This window comes from Hipposideros armiger, unplaced genomic scaffold (assembly GCF_001890085.2).
Source record: "Hipposideros armiger isolate ML-2016 unplaced genomic scaffold, ASM189008v1 scaffold_501, whole genome shotgun sequence".
Classification (NCBI taxonomy): domain Eukaryota; kingdom Metazoa; phylum Chordata; class Mammalia; order Chiroptera; family Hipposideridae; genus Hipposideros; species Hipposideros armiger.
The window spans coordinates 1,320,470-1,335,551 of record NW_017731851.1 but is presented as its reverse complement, the minus strand read 5'-3'; the positions used below and the strand labels follow the sequence as shown (position 1 = coordinate 1,335,551).

General features: G+C 37.2%; 1 protein-coding gene across 1 annotated transcript in view; it reads left to right on the top strand.

Annotated features, from left to right (window-relative positions):
• The window catches only part of ARHGAP29 (Rho GTPase activating protein 29), a 76,152-nt gene extending 64,521 nt beyond the window's left edge, over positions 1-11,631 (top strand). Inside the window, exons 13-19 of the mRNA XM_019667550.1 lie at positions 298-437; positions 723-911; positions 1,190-1,327; positions 4,646-4,875; positions 6,785-7,115; positions 7,248-7,356; positions 9,554-11,631. Coding sequence (XP_019523095.1) covers positions 298-437; positions 723-911; positions 1,190-1,327; positions 4,646-4,875; positions 6,785-7,115; positions 7,248-7,356; positions 9,554-10,440 — 2,024 coding nt within the window. The 3' untranslated portion in view covers positions 10,441-11,631. The remainder of the gene's footprint in view (positions 1-297; positions 438-722; positions 912-1,189; positions 1,328-4,645; positions 4,876-6,784; positions 7,116-7,247; positions 7,357-9,553) is intronic.
• The last annotated feature ends 3,451 nt before the right edge of the window (positions 11,632-15,082 follow it).

Here is a 15,082-nt window from a genome sequence, read left to right as displayed (position 1 = left end):
CATATTAATAACAGTATAAAATTTCTAATTCTGAAAACATTATGCTGTGCTGTTTTAGAAGTAAGTGTCTTGTTGGTTTGGTGGTGATTTTTACTCATTGCTAAAATGTTTAATAAATATGTGCCTTGTAAGAGATTTTTAAATAAGATGCTTATTTTGATGTTACAGACTCAAAATAATAGCTTTTTGTAATATGTGAATGATGGCGAAGCATAAAGATTTTTCAAAATACACTATTCTATAGTATAATTTTTGCCGCCTTATAATTCTTATATAATAATCTATTTCTGTTGCAAGGACCCAATTCCCTTGGAACATGTAAGAAAACATTGATGTCAAAGGCAGCTCTCACCCACAAGTTTCGCAAATTGAGATCCCCCACGAAATGCAGGGATTGTGAAAGCATTGTAGTCTTCCCAGGTGTTGAATGTGAAGAGGTAAGCTCTTTCTAGCATTACTTAGCCCCTTTATGCTTTCTGTTGTATCGTTTTTTTGTTACTAATTTTACTGAGTAGGATCTTTTGCAAATATAAATTTAATAAATTATATAAGGAACCACAGTGTACCTTCTATAATTTTATATTTCATTTTGCTATTTCAAACACCACAAGTAATGCCTTTTAAACTGATTTTTGTTGTGTTACCACTCTACCTGTAGTTTGTCCAGTTGTAAATAGTTTTTAAGGTAAGTTAACCAGTTTTAAACTTTCGCTTTCTTGCAGTGTCTCCTTGTTTGTCACCGAAAGTGTTTGGAAAATTTAGTCATCATTTGTGGTCATCAAAAACTTCTGGGGAAAATACACTTATTTGGAGCAGAATTTGCACAAGTTGCAAAAAAGGAACCAGATGGCATCCCTTTTATACTCAAAATATGTGCCTCAGAGATTGAAAATAGAGCCTTGTGTCTACAGGTATATTGTAACTCTTGAAATTAAAATTTTTAAATATAAATGCCTGTGTGATTTGTTCTAATGATAAGGAGACTTTAAAGGAAAACAATGATCTCAATTTTTAATAAGTAACTGATTTTATTCAGAATTATTTGGAAAATATTACCTTATTTGGCCTAAGTTTTTTTGTAAATATTAATAAAAATTAAAGTAGACACATCAAATATATCTAGATGTCCACATTTAGCCACTTGTACTAAAGCAGAGTTTTTCAAAATTTTTCTTCTTTTTTTCTCAAGGGAATTTATCGTGTATGTGGAAACAAAATAAAAACTGAAAAACTTTGTCAAGCTTTGGAAAATGGAATGCACTTGGTAGACATTTCAGAATTTAGCTCACATGACATCTGTGACGTCTTAAAATTATACCTTCGACAGGTAAAGTTTTTGCCCTTGAAACCTACCAGTAAATAGAAAAGAGCAAAAATATGATTTGCATTTTGCTGATAACATTTGCTATACAGATCTTTTCATTAACAAAGACCATATTAATATCTTTCTACTTATTATATAGATCAAAATGTGTATAAAATATATGTACAGTTTACAAACAGATACTATTAAAAACACTCACTTCCCATCACCTAGTTTAAGGAAATTGAACATTATTATACCTTTTAGAAGGGCCCTATGTATTCCTCCCCAGTTGTAGCCTATAACTGTAGCCTATAGCCCAGTCGTAGCCTATAACCCAGTGGTCTTTCCTAACCATGTTAATAACTCCCTCTTTTTTCTTAATAGTTTTAATACCTATTGTGTATTCCTAAACCATGTATCATTAAGTGTTAGAAAACTGAGTAGGGAGCATAAATCTAGCTATGTAAAGAAAGGCTGTTCTTCAGACTGTTATATGAAAGATTCGGTAAGTAGAACAGTGTCTGGGTCATAGTCTAACTTTGCCTTCATTGATATTTTAAAATAGCTGTTGTGGGAGGTCAGTGGTCAAGGTCATGAACTCATCCTGGAAGTTCAACATATTTGAGGCATCAGGCAGGGCTGTCCGTCCTATAAGCTGGGCTCTGGAAGTTGAGCAGGAATATGGTTGGGATTTTCTGCATTTTCTTTCTATGCTCACTGTTGTACCTGTAGTTTTCAGGATTAGGTCCAAAGAAAACACTTCTGTGGGGTGAGATAAGTGGCCTTCGTGGCTTCAGGCAGCAATTATGAAGGAGTTTCAGGAACAGTCAGCACACTGTCATGAGGAGCCAAGTATAAAAATGATGTGGGCCAAGCCCCGCTGCCTTCTGTCCTGGGTAAAAATGAAGAGATAGTTACAGAGAGCATAGTGACTATGGTCCTCAACGTGTCAATCTCCAGAGTTCTCATCTCCATCTGGGCCTTTTTTAACATGGTGAATAGTTGTCATACTGGGATCTCTCTTCTCCACCCTCTCCTCTGTTGTAAGGGAACACCTGCCTTCTGTGTCTTGTCTTCCTGTATTGGTTTATTCTCCTGTTTTAGTCAAGCCTGTCTCTTGAGCAATGTGGAATAAGAGTACGTATTTGAAACCTTATTTATCTGTCTTTATTCTACTTTCTTGAATGGGAATGGAAGAGTTTGAATGGTGTAGAACATTACAGTATTCTAGGTTGGAAAATATTTTTCTTCAGAATTTTGCAGGCATTTTTTTCTGTTGTTCTCTTTGAAGCCTGAGATCCTTCTCATTCTTGATTCTCTGTATGTGGTCTATTAATTTTCTCTTGAAAGCTTGTAGAATCTTCTTTTTCTCCTCATTACCCTAAAATTTAACAATGATTGCTTTGATGTGGGTGTAGTTTCACCCACTATTTCAGGCACTCTGTGATCTCTATCATTCTGGTTACTTGTCCTTTAGTTCTTGGAACTTTTGTTTTGTTCATTTCCTTGAAGTTCTAGAGCTTCAAGTTGTTGTTTTCCTACCTATTTTGATTTGTCTTCCATGGTTTTCTGCTTAAAATGAAAGAGTTGGGAATTAAAATGTCTTTGGAAGCTCTTGAATGAATATATAAAGGCTTTCAAGATTTTGAACTTCAGTGTGATCTAGGTGGGCTGTTTAGGAAACACGTGATAGCTGCATCTCTAGGACTGGTCGATACCCTACAGAAGGGCCTTTCGCTAACTAGATGTGTGTTACCAGAACTCTGGGAGCCAAGTAGGGAAAGAAGGCTCTAGGATCTCTGCTTTCACTAAATTCCTGTTTTTATTGGGTTGTCAGAAAAAGTAATGACTTTTTTTTCAATTTTTTCATTGCAAAAATGCGTTCATGCCTTTTCTGAAAACCCAATGATTGGTGTCCCACCTTTTTGTTTGCCTTGGATTTGCCTACCAGGGAACCGATAGTTTAACATTGCCCAGAGAAGAACCCCCCAGACGTCTGGGGAACAGATTGCTCAGGAGCACGGAGTGGAGACAACAAAGATCTAGAGATCTGATGCTTCTTGGGCAGCCTACCCTCTCTCATGATTAGTGGCCCTCGTGCTGACAGTCACTGAGTTTCCTGATCTTGTAAACTGTTGTATCTCAGTTTGGAATTGCAGCTTTCTCAGGACTGCTAAGTCAGCACTTGGTCATCTGCTCTTCCACTTGTGAAATGTTGCTTTTGTCTCCATTCCTATTGTCTTGGTCCTATGGGCTGAGCTGTATTTCAGTAGGATTGCAGAGGAAAAAAATTAGGTACAAATGTTGGACCTACCATGTTAGCCCAGGAAACCATTGAGATCTCTTTAATCACATTTTATAGTATTCTCAGCTGAGAAGTGGAGAAAACATACCTTTGAATGACTGTAAATCTCACAGTGAATCATCCTTTATCTCTTCTAGCCATTCAGGGAAAGGAAATGAATGGGGTCTGTCTCAGGAATACTATGGGACCAAGACTTTAGTGTGAAAAGCCATGCTTAATTCTACAGTATTAGAGAGTAGCCTTCATTTTACTCACATACCATGTGGGAAATCTGAAGCTCCAAGAGGTTAAGTTACCTTCTTCAGACCTCGGAGTGGTGGAGGTAGAAATTGATCTCAAAGCGTCGCCTCTCTAGGACCAGCAAGGGAAACTGGATCAACAGGTGTCTACGTCACCACAGATAGTATAGGACACCAGAGATATGCTGTATTTTCCATTGCTAAGCAGTGGAAATATTGAAATAAGTTATGCCAATAGACATACCATCTCTGATAGTTTGAGGAACTTTTTCTGTTGAACTACTTATGCCAACTCAAGTTATATTTAAAATTTTGATAAATAAAATATTGACAGTTTCTTTCTTGTAAGCAATATCGTCTTATGCTAATCTTCAGTCTGATTTAATTAAAACACAAAGACCCGAAAGCATTTTGTTCTCTGTTTCCCCATACCAATAAAATTCAGAGTATAAGCTTTTTCTAATTAATTTGACTTAATTTGTATCATCCCGGATTTGTTTCAATAAAATAGTTGAGGTTCATGCTAACTTGGGGGCAGTCATGAATCTAAGATTTAGAGTTTTACTGATTATCAGTTAACTAATTTTTAATATAAATATGATTTATGGTGATTATATCAGATCGACTTTATATATAGATCATGTCTGTAGCAGACATATGTACATTTCTAAATGTGGGTTGACCTTAAATCTTGTTAATGTAAAGGGACATATTAAACCATTCAGTACTATTCAGCAGATATTAACGGGAACAAAAGGACAGAGTGATACTTCTAATGTAATTTTATTTCTTTAGCTTCCAGAACCATTTATTTTATTCCGATTGTACAAGGAATTTATAGACCTTGCAAAAGAGATTCAACGTGTAAATGAAGAACAAGAGACAAAAAAGGATAGCCACGAGGACAAAAAATGGCCGACCTGTATAGAAATAAACCGAATTCTTCTAAAAAGCAAGGACCTTCTAAGACAATTACCAGCATCAAATTTTAACAGTCTTCATTACCTCATAGTACATCTTAAGCGGTAAGAACTTTGTATAAGATGAGTATCCATTAGTGTATGGATAACTGATCAGTTTTATCCTGTTGTTGTTTTCTTTTAATTGTAAAACACACATAACATAAATTTACCATCTTAATCATTTTTAAGCGTACAGCTCAGTAGTATTAAGTACATTCACATTATTGTGTTAATGTTTTTAAAAATGAACATTCATTTCTAATACAGAGGATGCCCAAAAAATGCATACACATTTTAAGAAAGAAAAAAACTGTATTAAAATTGTAATACTCAATATATACCAATAACAAAAGATGAATACAAGTCATGTGTATCCATTTTTTTGCACCCCCGGTATGTGCTAGGGAAAGGGAGACGTTGAATGTACGGCTGTGCAGCTAGCATCTTTGCCTCAGATGCTTCCTATGTGCCAGACTCTGGCTGGGGAAACAATGAAAAGTTTTCTGTCATCTGTTGTGCTTGGCAGCTTCAGGGGCAGACTTGCAGACCAGGGCAGTGCAGCATCATTCTTATTCTAAGGGGGCTATGCACTGCAAGCAGTAGAAGATGGGGGAGGGAGGGTCATGAATCAGGAGCATAGCCCGGAGCCAGACTTGAAGAGCTCAATAGTGGTTTGGCTGCAGAGAATGTGCAGAGGAGCATTCCAGGCAGAGGGTAACAGATACAGAGATACAAGAGATAATTTTGCATTGCGGAAGTATAAGCAATTTGGTTAGACTAAGATATAACAAGCAGTAGCAGGAGTGAGCTAGGTAGAGGCCTGGTAAACAAAGCCTTACATACCTGGCAGGTAACTTGACTATCTTCCTTCTGTACCCACTAAAGAATTTTGAACCAAGAATTTAACATGACCAGATTTGCCTGTTACATCTTTCTGGCAGCAATATGGAGAATGGTTTGGAGGGGAGGGAGGCCTTTACTGCCTTCAGATCTCCTGGAATAGTCATAGAAATAAAAGATGATGAGAATTTGAAGTAAGGCCATACATAGCAGAGGGAGTGGCAACAGAACAGAGAGATGTTTAGGAGGGAGAATCAGGTAGGCTTGAAGAATAGCTGTGAGCAGTCAGAATTTGACAATGATGTTGAAGTTTCCAGCACCGGGACCTGCAGCTTTTAGGGGTATTTTTTATTTCTGCTGGTAAAACTCTAGTAGTTCTGTCACCAGAGGCTCACGGGGATGTCCAGAGAGGGCTCAACCTGGAGCAGTGGCGACCGGGTTCTAGTTTCTGCGCAATAAAGAATTCAAGAGTAGACAGATGCAGAAAAGCTAAAGCGATTTATTGAAAACAAAAGTACACACTTGAGAGGAAAGTGCAGGCACCCCAAGGAAGTCAGGATCAGGGTTTTTTATCCCTCCCGGGGCAGAAATTGGTGATGTTCCATGGACTGGTTCATTCATATCCTTCTCCGGCAGGATCCTCATGTCTGGCTTTTTCTTCCTTATTTTTCCTCCGGAACTATCATGGCGTCAGATGCTTGATGGGAGTCATAGTAACTGCAATGCAAATGAGATTATAATGACATTATAATTAGCTAAATAAAGGTCACGGCCTGGTTATAGGAATTAGCCTAGCTGCATGAAACTGGTTCTTGTTTTTCTCCAGCTGCAAGTAACTAGATACAGTCACTTGTTACTTGTGTAACCAGTGAGGCACCTCATGTTGTACCCTGGAGGGGTTGTCAATTTCCTAGGCTACCTATCCTGCCTCAGTTCCTTCTACTTACTTAATTTTTATCCTCATACTGTTGAAACCCAACTTGGTGTGTGTCAATTTTTAGTCAAATAAATATATCCTTTTCTTAGACTTCTGCCGCCCATTTTCCCTCCACCCTTCCCAACCCATAGTAAACTACCATCAGGGCAACCTAACAGGCAAATATCATCCAGCTTTATGTATTCTACTCTGCAGGGTCGTAGATCATGCAGAAGAAAACAAGATGAACTCCAAAAACTTGGGGGTGATATTTGGACCAAGTCTTATTAGGCCAAGGCCCACAACTGCTCCTATCACCATCTCCTCTCTTGCTGAATACTCCAATCAAGCACGGTTGGTAGAGTTCCTGATTACTTACTCACAGAAAATCTTTGATGGGTCCCTACAGCCACAAGATGTAGTTGGGTGTAGTACAGGTGGTGTTGCACCTCAGATTGATCAAAGCTGTCTTCTGAAGCCTCCGTTATCACCAGAAGAAAGAGAACCAGAACGCTACATGAAGTCACTATTTTTCTCTTCAAAGGAAGTGAGTTTTGACCTTCATGCAATTTTGTTGGAACTTGATAATGTTTATATTAAGTTTTAAAAAAAATCTTTGAATTGTGTATTTTAAGGTGTGTTTGCTTGTTCAAGTTTAAAAATTCTCTTCCATCAACAGGATATCCAGATGGCAGATAGTGAAAGCAAAATTATTGAACCAGCTACATCATTTGAGGAATCAGAACGAAAGCAGAATGCATTAGAAAAATATGATGCATGTCTCATTGGTGAGTGGCCAGATAAAATACATGTTTTCTGACTTAAAACTATATGTCAATAAACCATGCTTAAGAGCAGAGGTGAGTGGAGTTGAGTGATCAGAGAAAGAAGCTTCTTTAGTAAATGGATGTTTGTTAGCCATTAAGAAAGTTGCCTTTTAGTGTACCTCGCGTTTAAATGAATGTCATTGTCTATAATAGTCTTTTTATAAAAAGACATCTTGAAGTTCATAGGTGTTGTTTGTGCTCTTTCTGAAAATTTTTTTGTTTTCATTTTTGCCATGAATTAAAGTCGTGGCAGAAATGTGTTGAATAGTATGTTAGTTCATTAGCATCTCTATTACTATAGATCATTGTATTGATCTAACTGCTCATAAAGAGCCAACTAGATTCCTAAAATTACAAAAAAAAATTAGACTCCTAAAATTCCTAAAATTTTCTTCAAATGCTTTTGCCTATCACTTGCCTTTAACACATTAAGTACACATATGTGTATGTCTTTTTATTTCCTTGACTGCAGTCATTTTATTCACTGGGTAATAATTTTAGTTGCAGTGATTGGTAGCTATCAAACTGGTAGAAAGTTTTCCATTTATTACTATAATTCTATAAGTTACTAGAGCTAAATTCCAGTTTTTAAAAATTCAGCCATCTATGTTAAATTTGATGTATAATCAGACAGCAGTGATGATAGCCTGATTGGGTCTAAAAAGTAAGGGAGCTAATATTCATTAAGTACCCACCTGCTCTTTGCTAAGCACTATGCTTATTGTTTGATTCCATTTATTTGATTTGATCTTCATAATAGTTCTGTGCTATAAAGTCAGTGGCACTAGGCCCATTGAATCCATAGCCTAATGATCTGAGAGAAGTGAAATCATGCCAAAGGTCATGCCCCTAATAAATCTTTCAGTCAATATTTGAACCTATGTTTGTGCTTATTTCACTCTCCCATGATCTAGGGCTCCCAGTTAGAATAGTTATAATAATAAATGTCATTTTTGAGTGCTTATTAAATACCAGAGAATTCTAAGCACTTTTCATGATTAGATCATTTAGGCCACACATCAACATAGATACAATTATGATTTTCTTTTGACAGATGAAGACAGTGAAGGGTAGTGAGATTGCCTTGCCCAGTGCAGAAGTGGTAGAGCTGAGTTAAACCCAGCCACTGGGCTTCAGAGTCTGCACTCTATCCATTAGGCTATACGTTTTTCCCTCAGAATTTAAGAATGTATTTTGGTGGGTACCTACAGCATGACCACAGCGAGTCAGACCCCTTAGAGGGGTCTGCAAATGTGGGTTCGGACCTGGGAAAACAAAACAAGAGAGTGCAGTTTTGGTATCCCAGGGAAGGGAGGTCAGTCTCAGATAAGGAAAGGAGGAAGGTCAGATGAGATGACCATTGGCAGTGGTTCTGATGGGCACCTGTCAGCAGACTGCTGCCCAAAAGAGTGTGAGCAGAGGGCTGGAACTTTCCAGAAAAGAGAATTTTTTTTAGGAGGGACATAGCAAAGAGGCACAGGGTTTAAAGGAGCTCCGCGTTGTAGTCTGAGGAAACACGGACCATGGGAGCTCAATAGGAAAGAGAAGAAAGTCAGTCTAGAAGTAAACAGTAAATGGGGTGAATGGCATTTTTCCCTTAAGGTAAAACAATTCAGTTGGACAGGATGAATGTTATAGTCCATTTATTAGTTGATCAGATATGAATACGCATAAGGCATTTCACGTGATATGCTCTCACTGTGGCTTGAGTGTAACTAAAAAGCAAATTGAGTTGGCAAAAGCCTTGGGATTCAAGGGCACACCTACATTTGGTTGGTGTGTAAATTGATGTAACTTTTCTGAGGTTAATTTACCAATGTCTGCATATTGAAATCGTGACAGTCCTTTGACCCAGCAAATACCTGTTCATGCATGGCACATAAAAAGACATAAAAATACACTTATCTCAGCAAGTGTGTTGTTTTCTAACTTGTAGTGGATTTTGTTTATTATATTGGTGTAAGTAAATAGAGAATTCTAACATTTTTATACAAAGTCTGCCTTTAAACTCATCTGCATAGATAACTGAGACTAACTTGGAAAAAATATGTAAGACCTTTGTTGTTTTGAGAGCATGTTGATCTGTAATTTATTCAGACTCTCTTGTTAACCAGGTGCCATGAAGTTTGATTTTTAAATAAATCTTCTCCTTTTTCAGACAACAAAGTGCATTTGCTTGTAGACCACGAGCTTGAATCAGCATCACAAAAGATGGAAGATGTTTGTAAAACCTCCAAGCCACTTCCTCTGAAATTCAATAGGGAAACAAACAGCATTGTTGAGAGGTATACCCCAAGGACCAAGATTAGACCTGCCAGTTTGCCTGTAGATAGACTGCTTCTTGCAAGCCCTCCTTATGAGAGAAATGGCAGAAATATGGGGAGTGTAAATTCAGACAAGTTTTACAAGAGTCCTACCTTTGAAGGAGTTTATAGAAAAGACACCCCTACTATTTGTTGCAAATTTGACAACTTTGACCAGCAAACTCTACAGAAAATTCGGGAGAAACTGTGTGAACAAAATGACCTCTCCGCAAAGACTACAGCGATTGTGCCCAGTGCACTCCAGGAGGAAGGAGTGATAACCAGCCTCAGGATTGGTGGGGACCATCCACTCAGTGCCACCCAGCCCAGTAAGCCATACACAGAACCAGGCATGTCAGCAAGACAGGTGTCAGAGAGACGGTCCTCTGACTCGTGCCCTCCTGCTCCTGTCAGAGCACCCAGAACACTGCAGCCCCAGCACTGGACAACGTTTTATAAACCACGTGCTCCCGCGGGTAGTGCGAGAGTAGCTGAGGAGAAACCTACAGCATCCCCCCTAGGAGTGCCTCCTGGCACAGCTCACACTCCTCAGGGGCATGCGCTAAAATCAATTCCGGACTCCGAAAACGCACTGGCATGTCCCGTGCAGCCAGTTAGTAAGCCTAAAGAGAACTCTGAGGAGCAGGACTTGCCTGATGTGCATCCAACGTGTCAGAGACCCAGGCTTAAACGAATGCAGCAATTTGAAGACCTTGAAGATGAAATCCCACAGTTTGTATAAGGTTTTCAAAATTCAGCTTTTCTTTTTTAATTGTTTTGTGGTATATTGTGTTTGTTTTGTGAAAGAATTTTTGACAGGGCCCCTTTTGTATAGGATTGCCAAATTGTGGATTTTGCTTTTTGTCATTGTATTGTGTTATCCTGTAGAATGTTATCCAATGGTAGAATGTTTTGATAGGGCCACATCTGTGCCTCACTGGAATTACCTGTATTTCTGAACTTGTGAATAAGTAGGTGGACTCATATTTTTTAAAGTTTAGTTGATTTGCCTCATAAAATGGTCCATTTAAATGCATCCCTAATATATAGTTCTCAACTAATAGGTGCAATTGGGAAAAATCAGCTTTATTTTTTTGAACTGAAACTATGCTTATTTATAAAAGGAATGTTTCTGAATGCAAGTGCCTAAAAGATCTTTGTTTAGTATGATTGTTTTTTTCACACAATTTTATAGTGCATCTTTGACTGTTGTGCTTTTCTGATTATGTATGTAAGGTTTTTTTTTCCAATTGGCAATTTATTAATATTTACATGATGACCAAAAGGCTTGCAAATCTGTATTTAATTGCATTTTAATTGCCAGATTTTACATGTGATAATCAGTTGAATTGTACAAAGAAAATGCACTTAAACCTGTTTCTAAATTATATAGTTCAGTTTTATCTTACTTGGCTTTAGATGGTTTTAATACATTTAATAGTTTTTCACCTCTTGGCTTTGTTCTACATAAACTTTTGTTGTTCAACAGTGCTGAACCTTTTGGTATTTTATATAATGGTCCAAAAAAAATGTTTTAAAATTCAGTGCATTTCCTCTTGATATTATCTGGGGTTTTTTTGAAAAAACCATTTCTTTTGTATGAAATGTTTTTACTTATGCGTAATTTTATGTACTTTTTCTACCTGGACTTTTAACCATTGACAATGTATGTTTCATCTGAATCGTGCAAAGATTTATTTAAGTTGATTCTAACTATATAGTTCAGTAAGCCTCATCGTTTTGGAATTTGAGAGGAGGTGTAGATGATTGGATATATTTCATTTATAAAATTCCCAGTTTTTAGAACTAGTGCAGTTCTTTTGTTTTCTGGGTTTCTTCATTTTGCCTAAAACAGGATATAAAAGGGACAAAAGAATAAAATAGCCTCCTTTTGTATGTGTGAATTCTGTTTGTAATAAATGCTTTTGTATGATCATGTTATACTTGATAAAAGAAATACATACACACACACACACATATATATATACAGTATATGTATATATATTAACCTATTAAATTATTTCAGGTTCTTTTGACTTCTCTGAAATCATTGCCTCTTCGGGCATGAGGCTTTAAGATTTATTATCCATTGGCTGAGTGGTCATACATCCCTTGACTACTGCAACATGGAATGCATGGAAGTTACATAGTTCTGTATGACATTAAGGATGAGGGAGAAAATGAATAACACTTTTGTCCTGGAGCCTTGATTTTAGTCCTCATTGTACAAGATATAAAAATTGTATTGCTATGAAAAGCTAAAAAGAAATTAAGAGCCAACGTTTATTGAGCCTTCTCTATGTGCCATGAGCTCTGCCAAGTTCCTACATAAATTATTTGAAGTTCACAGCAGCCTATAATAGGTAAGTATTTTATTGTTCCTGTGTTATAGATAAGGACACTGAGGCTTAGTTAAATGATTTGCTCCAGGTTCCATGATGTAATAGTCAGGATCAAGTCTTCACACACAGGGCCGTCAGCTTCTGATGGTTACTACTCTTAATGACTGGTTACTAAATAATATCAGAGTCATATCGGGTGCTTGTTTAACAATAAAAAATGCACCTTTAAAAAATATATGCATAACATAATTTTTGCCATTTTAACCATTTTTAAGTATACAGTTCAGTGGCATTAGGTACATTCACATTGTTTTGTAACCATGACCACTATCCATCTCCAAAACTTTCTCATCATCCCTTACTGCAGCTTAGAAAATGTACTGTTAAACACCTTCAGTTTTCCTTTACTGTATTGAGACAACCCAGTGAACGAATGTATTACATAATCAACAGTCCTGTTTCCCCTTCCTGTTAAACCTCACAAGTAAGAGTTTCACTTAGGGGTTCTTTCTGCCTTTAGGGCTCTCTGGCGTCTTGTCCAGCTTAAGCTGCCAGCTTATAGATGGGTCATTAAACAGATATCTCCTGAGAAGATGATGCTATTTGTAGAGTACCCATCGTGTGCACTGCTCTAATACCCAGTAATGTGGTAACAATCCATCAGGAAGTTATTTTATGACACAAGGAAAGAATGTAAGCCAAGGGAAAGGGCAATAGTGGGGAGTCCTTTCAGAGCTGCAGACCAGAAAGCTTTGTGGAAAGCATAGTGTTCAAATTTCCAAGAAGTCATTTGTGAAGGGTTGATCGTAACTTCCCTGTATAGGCTTGTTTTACATGCTGAGAACTTAATTAGAATTTACGAGTATTCAAAATTACTTTGCATCTTAGGCAGTGGATTTCTTTTGATACAGAGATGAAGATATGATCCTTATGAGGGAATTATTGCCTAGAAATCTCAAGCAAATAGAATCATCATACTTCACTTCCTTGGGTGACAATGTAAAGATGGTACTATGGCTTCACCACCTCAACTATCATTGTGTTATTTACAGTATTTGTACAGCTATAAAAATCTCTTTAAAATGGCAGCCGTTATATATTTTTATAACAAGTTACAATGTAATTCTCTGGATTTGTCTTTCCCAGAGGCAGGAAATGGTTTTGATGTGTTGATAGGATTATATATGTAGGCAATTCAGTAACATCTACAGTTTAGCAAAGTTGCTACATTCACAATATGCAGAACTCAGTTGTACTCCTTTATATCAGCAACTAACAGAAAATTAAAGTTTTTAGAAAAATTTCAATAGCATAAAAAATTTGTAATAGTTAAGAATAAATCTAACAAAATATATACATTATCTTCATGGAGAAAGTTTTATACCAAGAGGTATTTAAGGAAATCTTAAATAAATGGAGTGCTCCATGATATACAAGGATTGAAAGCCTCAATATTATAAAGACGTTTATTTACCTTACATTTATTTATAGATTCAATATAGTGCCATCCATTATAATTTTTGAACCATTTGCAAGTAAGTTGCAGACATGATGACCATTACCCCTAAGTACTTGAGTGATATTTCCTTAAAACAAGAATACTCCTACGTAACCAGAGTATGACCATCAAAGTCAGAAGTCAGCAGATTTACACTGACATAGGACACCTAGTCCACAGACCACACTCAAATTCACTGATTGTCCTAATGTTTCTCTCTGCTCCAGTGTCCCAGTCCAGGGTTATACAGTGCATTTAGTTGTTCTCTCTCTTCTCTTCAATCTGGAACGGTTTTTCAGTTTTCTTTCATGACCTCGACACTTTTGAAGACTATAGGCCAAGTAATTTGTAGAACGTCCTACAGTTTGGGTTTAATGTTTCCTCATGATTAGATTCAGGATACATATTTCTATCAGAAATACCACAGAAATTATGTATTCTCACTGTATTGTGCCAGGAGGTACACAATGTCAAATCGTCCCATTCCTGGTGATGTTAACTTTGATCACTTGGTTAGGATAGTATCTATCAGGTTTTCTTATTGTAAAGTAAGTAAAAAGAGCTTTGTGAGGGATTCTTTGAGACTCTGTAAATTTCCTGCTTCTCATCAAATTGTCACTCAGTTTGAGTCCATTAACACTTCTTGCCTGAATCAATTATTACTATTCTGGTTGCCAACTGGTTAGACCACCATTGCTTATGCTTTGATTGATATTCTGCTGTAAGTTACAGCAGTCCCTTCTCCATGTGTTCATTTCTTTATTCATTTATATCGGGTATGGACTCATGGATTTCTACTTTATTCAGTAAGTTACAATGTATTACTGTCATTTATTTTGATACTGAACTTTTGCTAGATTTGGTCTGTGGGAACCTCTTCAAGCTCGCTTCTATGTCCTTGTGACTTTTTGAGTTCTTCCTTGTTTTTTGGCACTTCAAGGTATCCCAAGCTTATCTTGTACTTTTCCCTGCCCCAGCCATTTTTCCATGGAGCCCTGGTTCCTTTAAAAGGAAAATTGTATGTGGAAAACAAAAGCTGAGAAGAGCTCATTGTTACTAAAAAACCATTGGTTTTAAGCCCTTATTGGTGAACAGATCAAAGAAACACGTGTGAATACACACACAGAGACATATGTATTCCTACATATACATACAAGGTTGGACAACTAAGTTTGTGAACTCATTCTAGAAGAAGTTCTACATACCTCATTGCTAAATATCACTGTGGTCACCTTTGAAGTACTCCCCTTGGGAAGCTATGCACTGATGCCAGCACCTAGTCCACCTTTCAAAGCAATTTTGGAACTCTTTTTCTGGAATGACCATCAGAGGTATCATTGTATTACCCCTGAATATCATCGAAATGTCTTCCTTTCAATATTTCCTTCATCTTCAGGTAAAGAAAGAAGTCATTGGAGGCCAGATCAGGTGAATAGGGAGGGTGTTCCAATACAGTTATTTGTTTACTGGCTAAAAACTCCCTCACAGGGCCAGCCGAGTGGCACATTTTTTTAAGAGCTGGCTTGGGATGCCAGAGGGCCCCG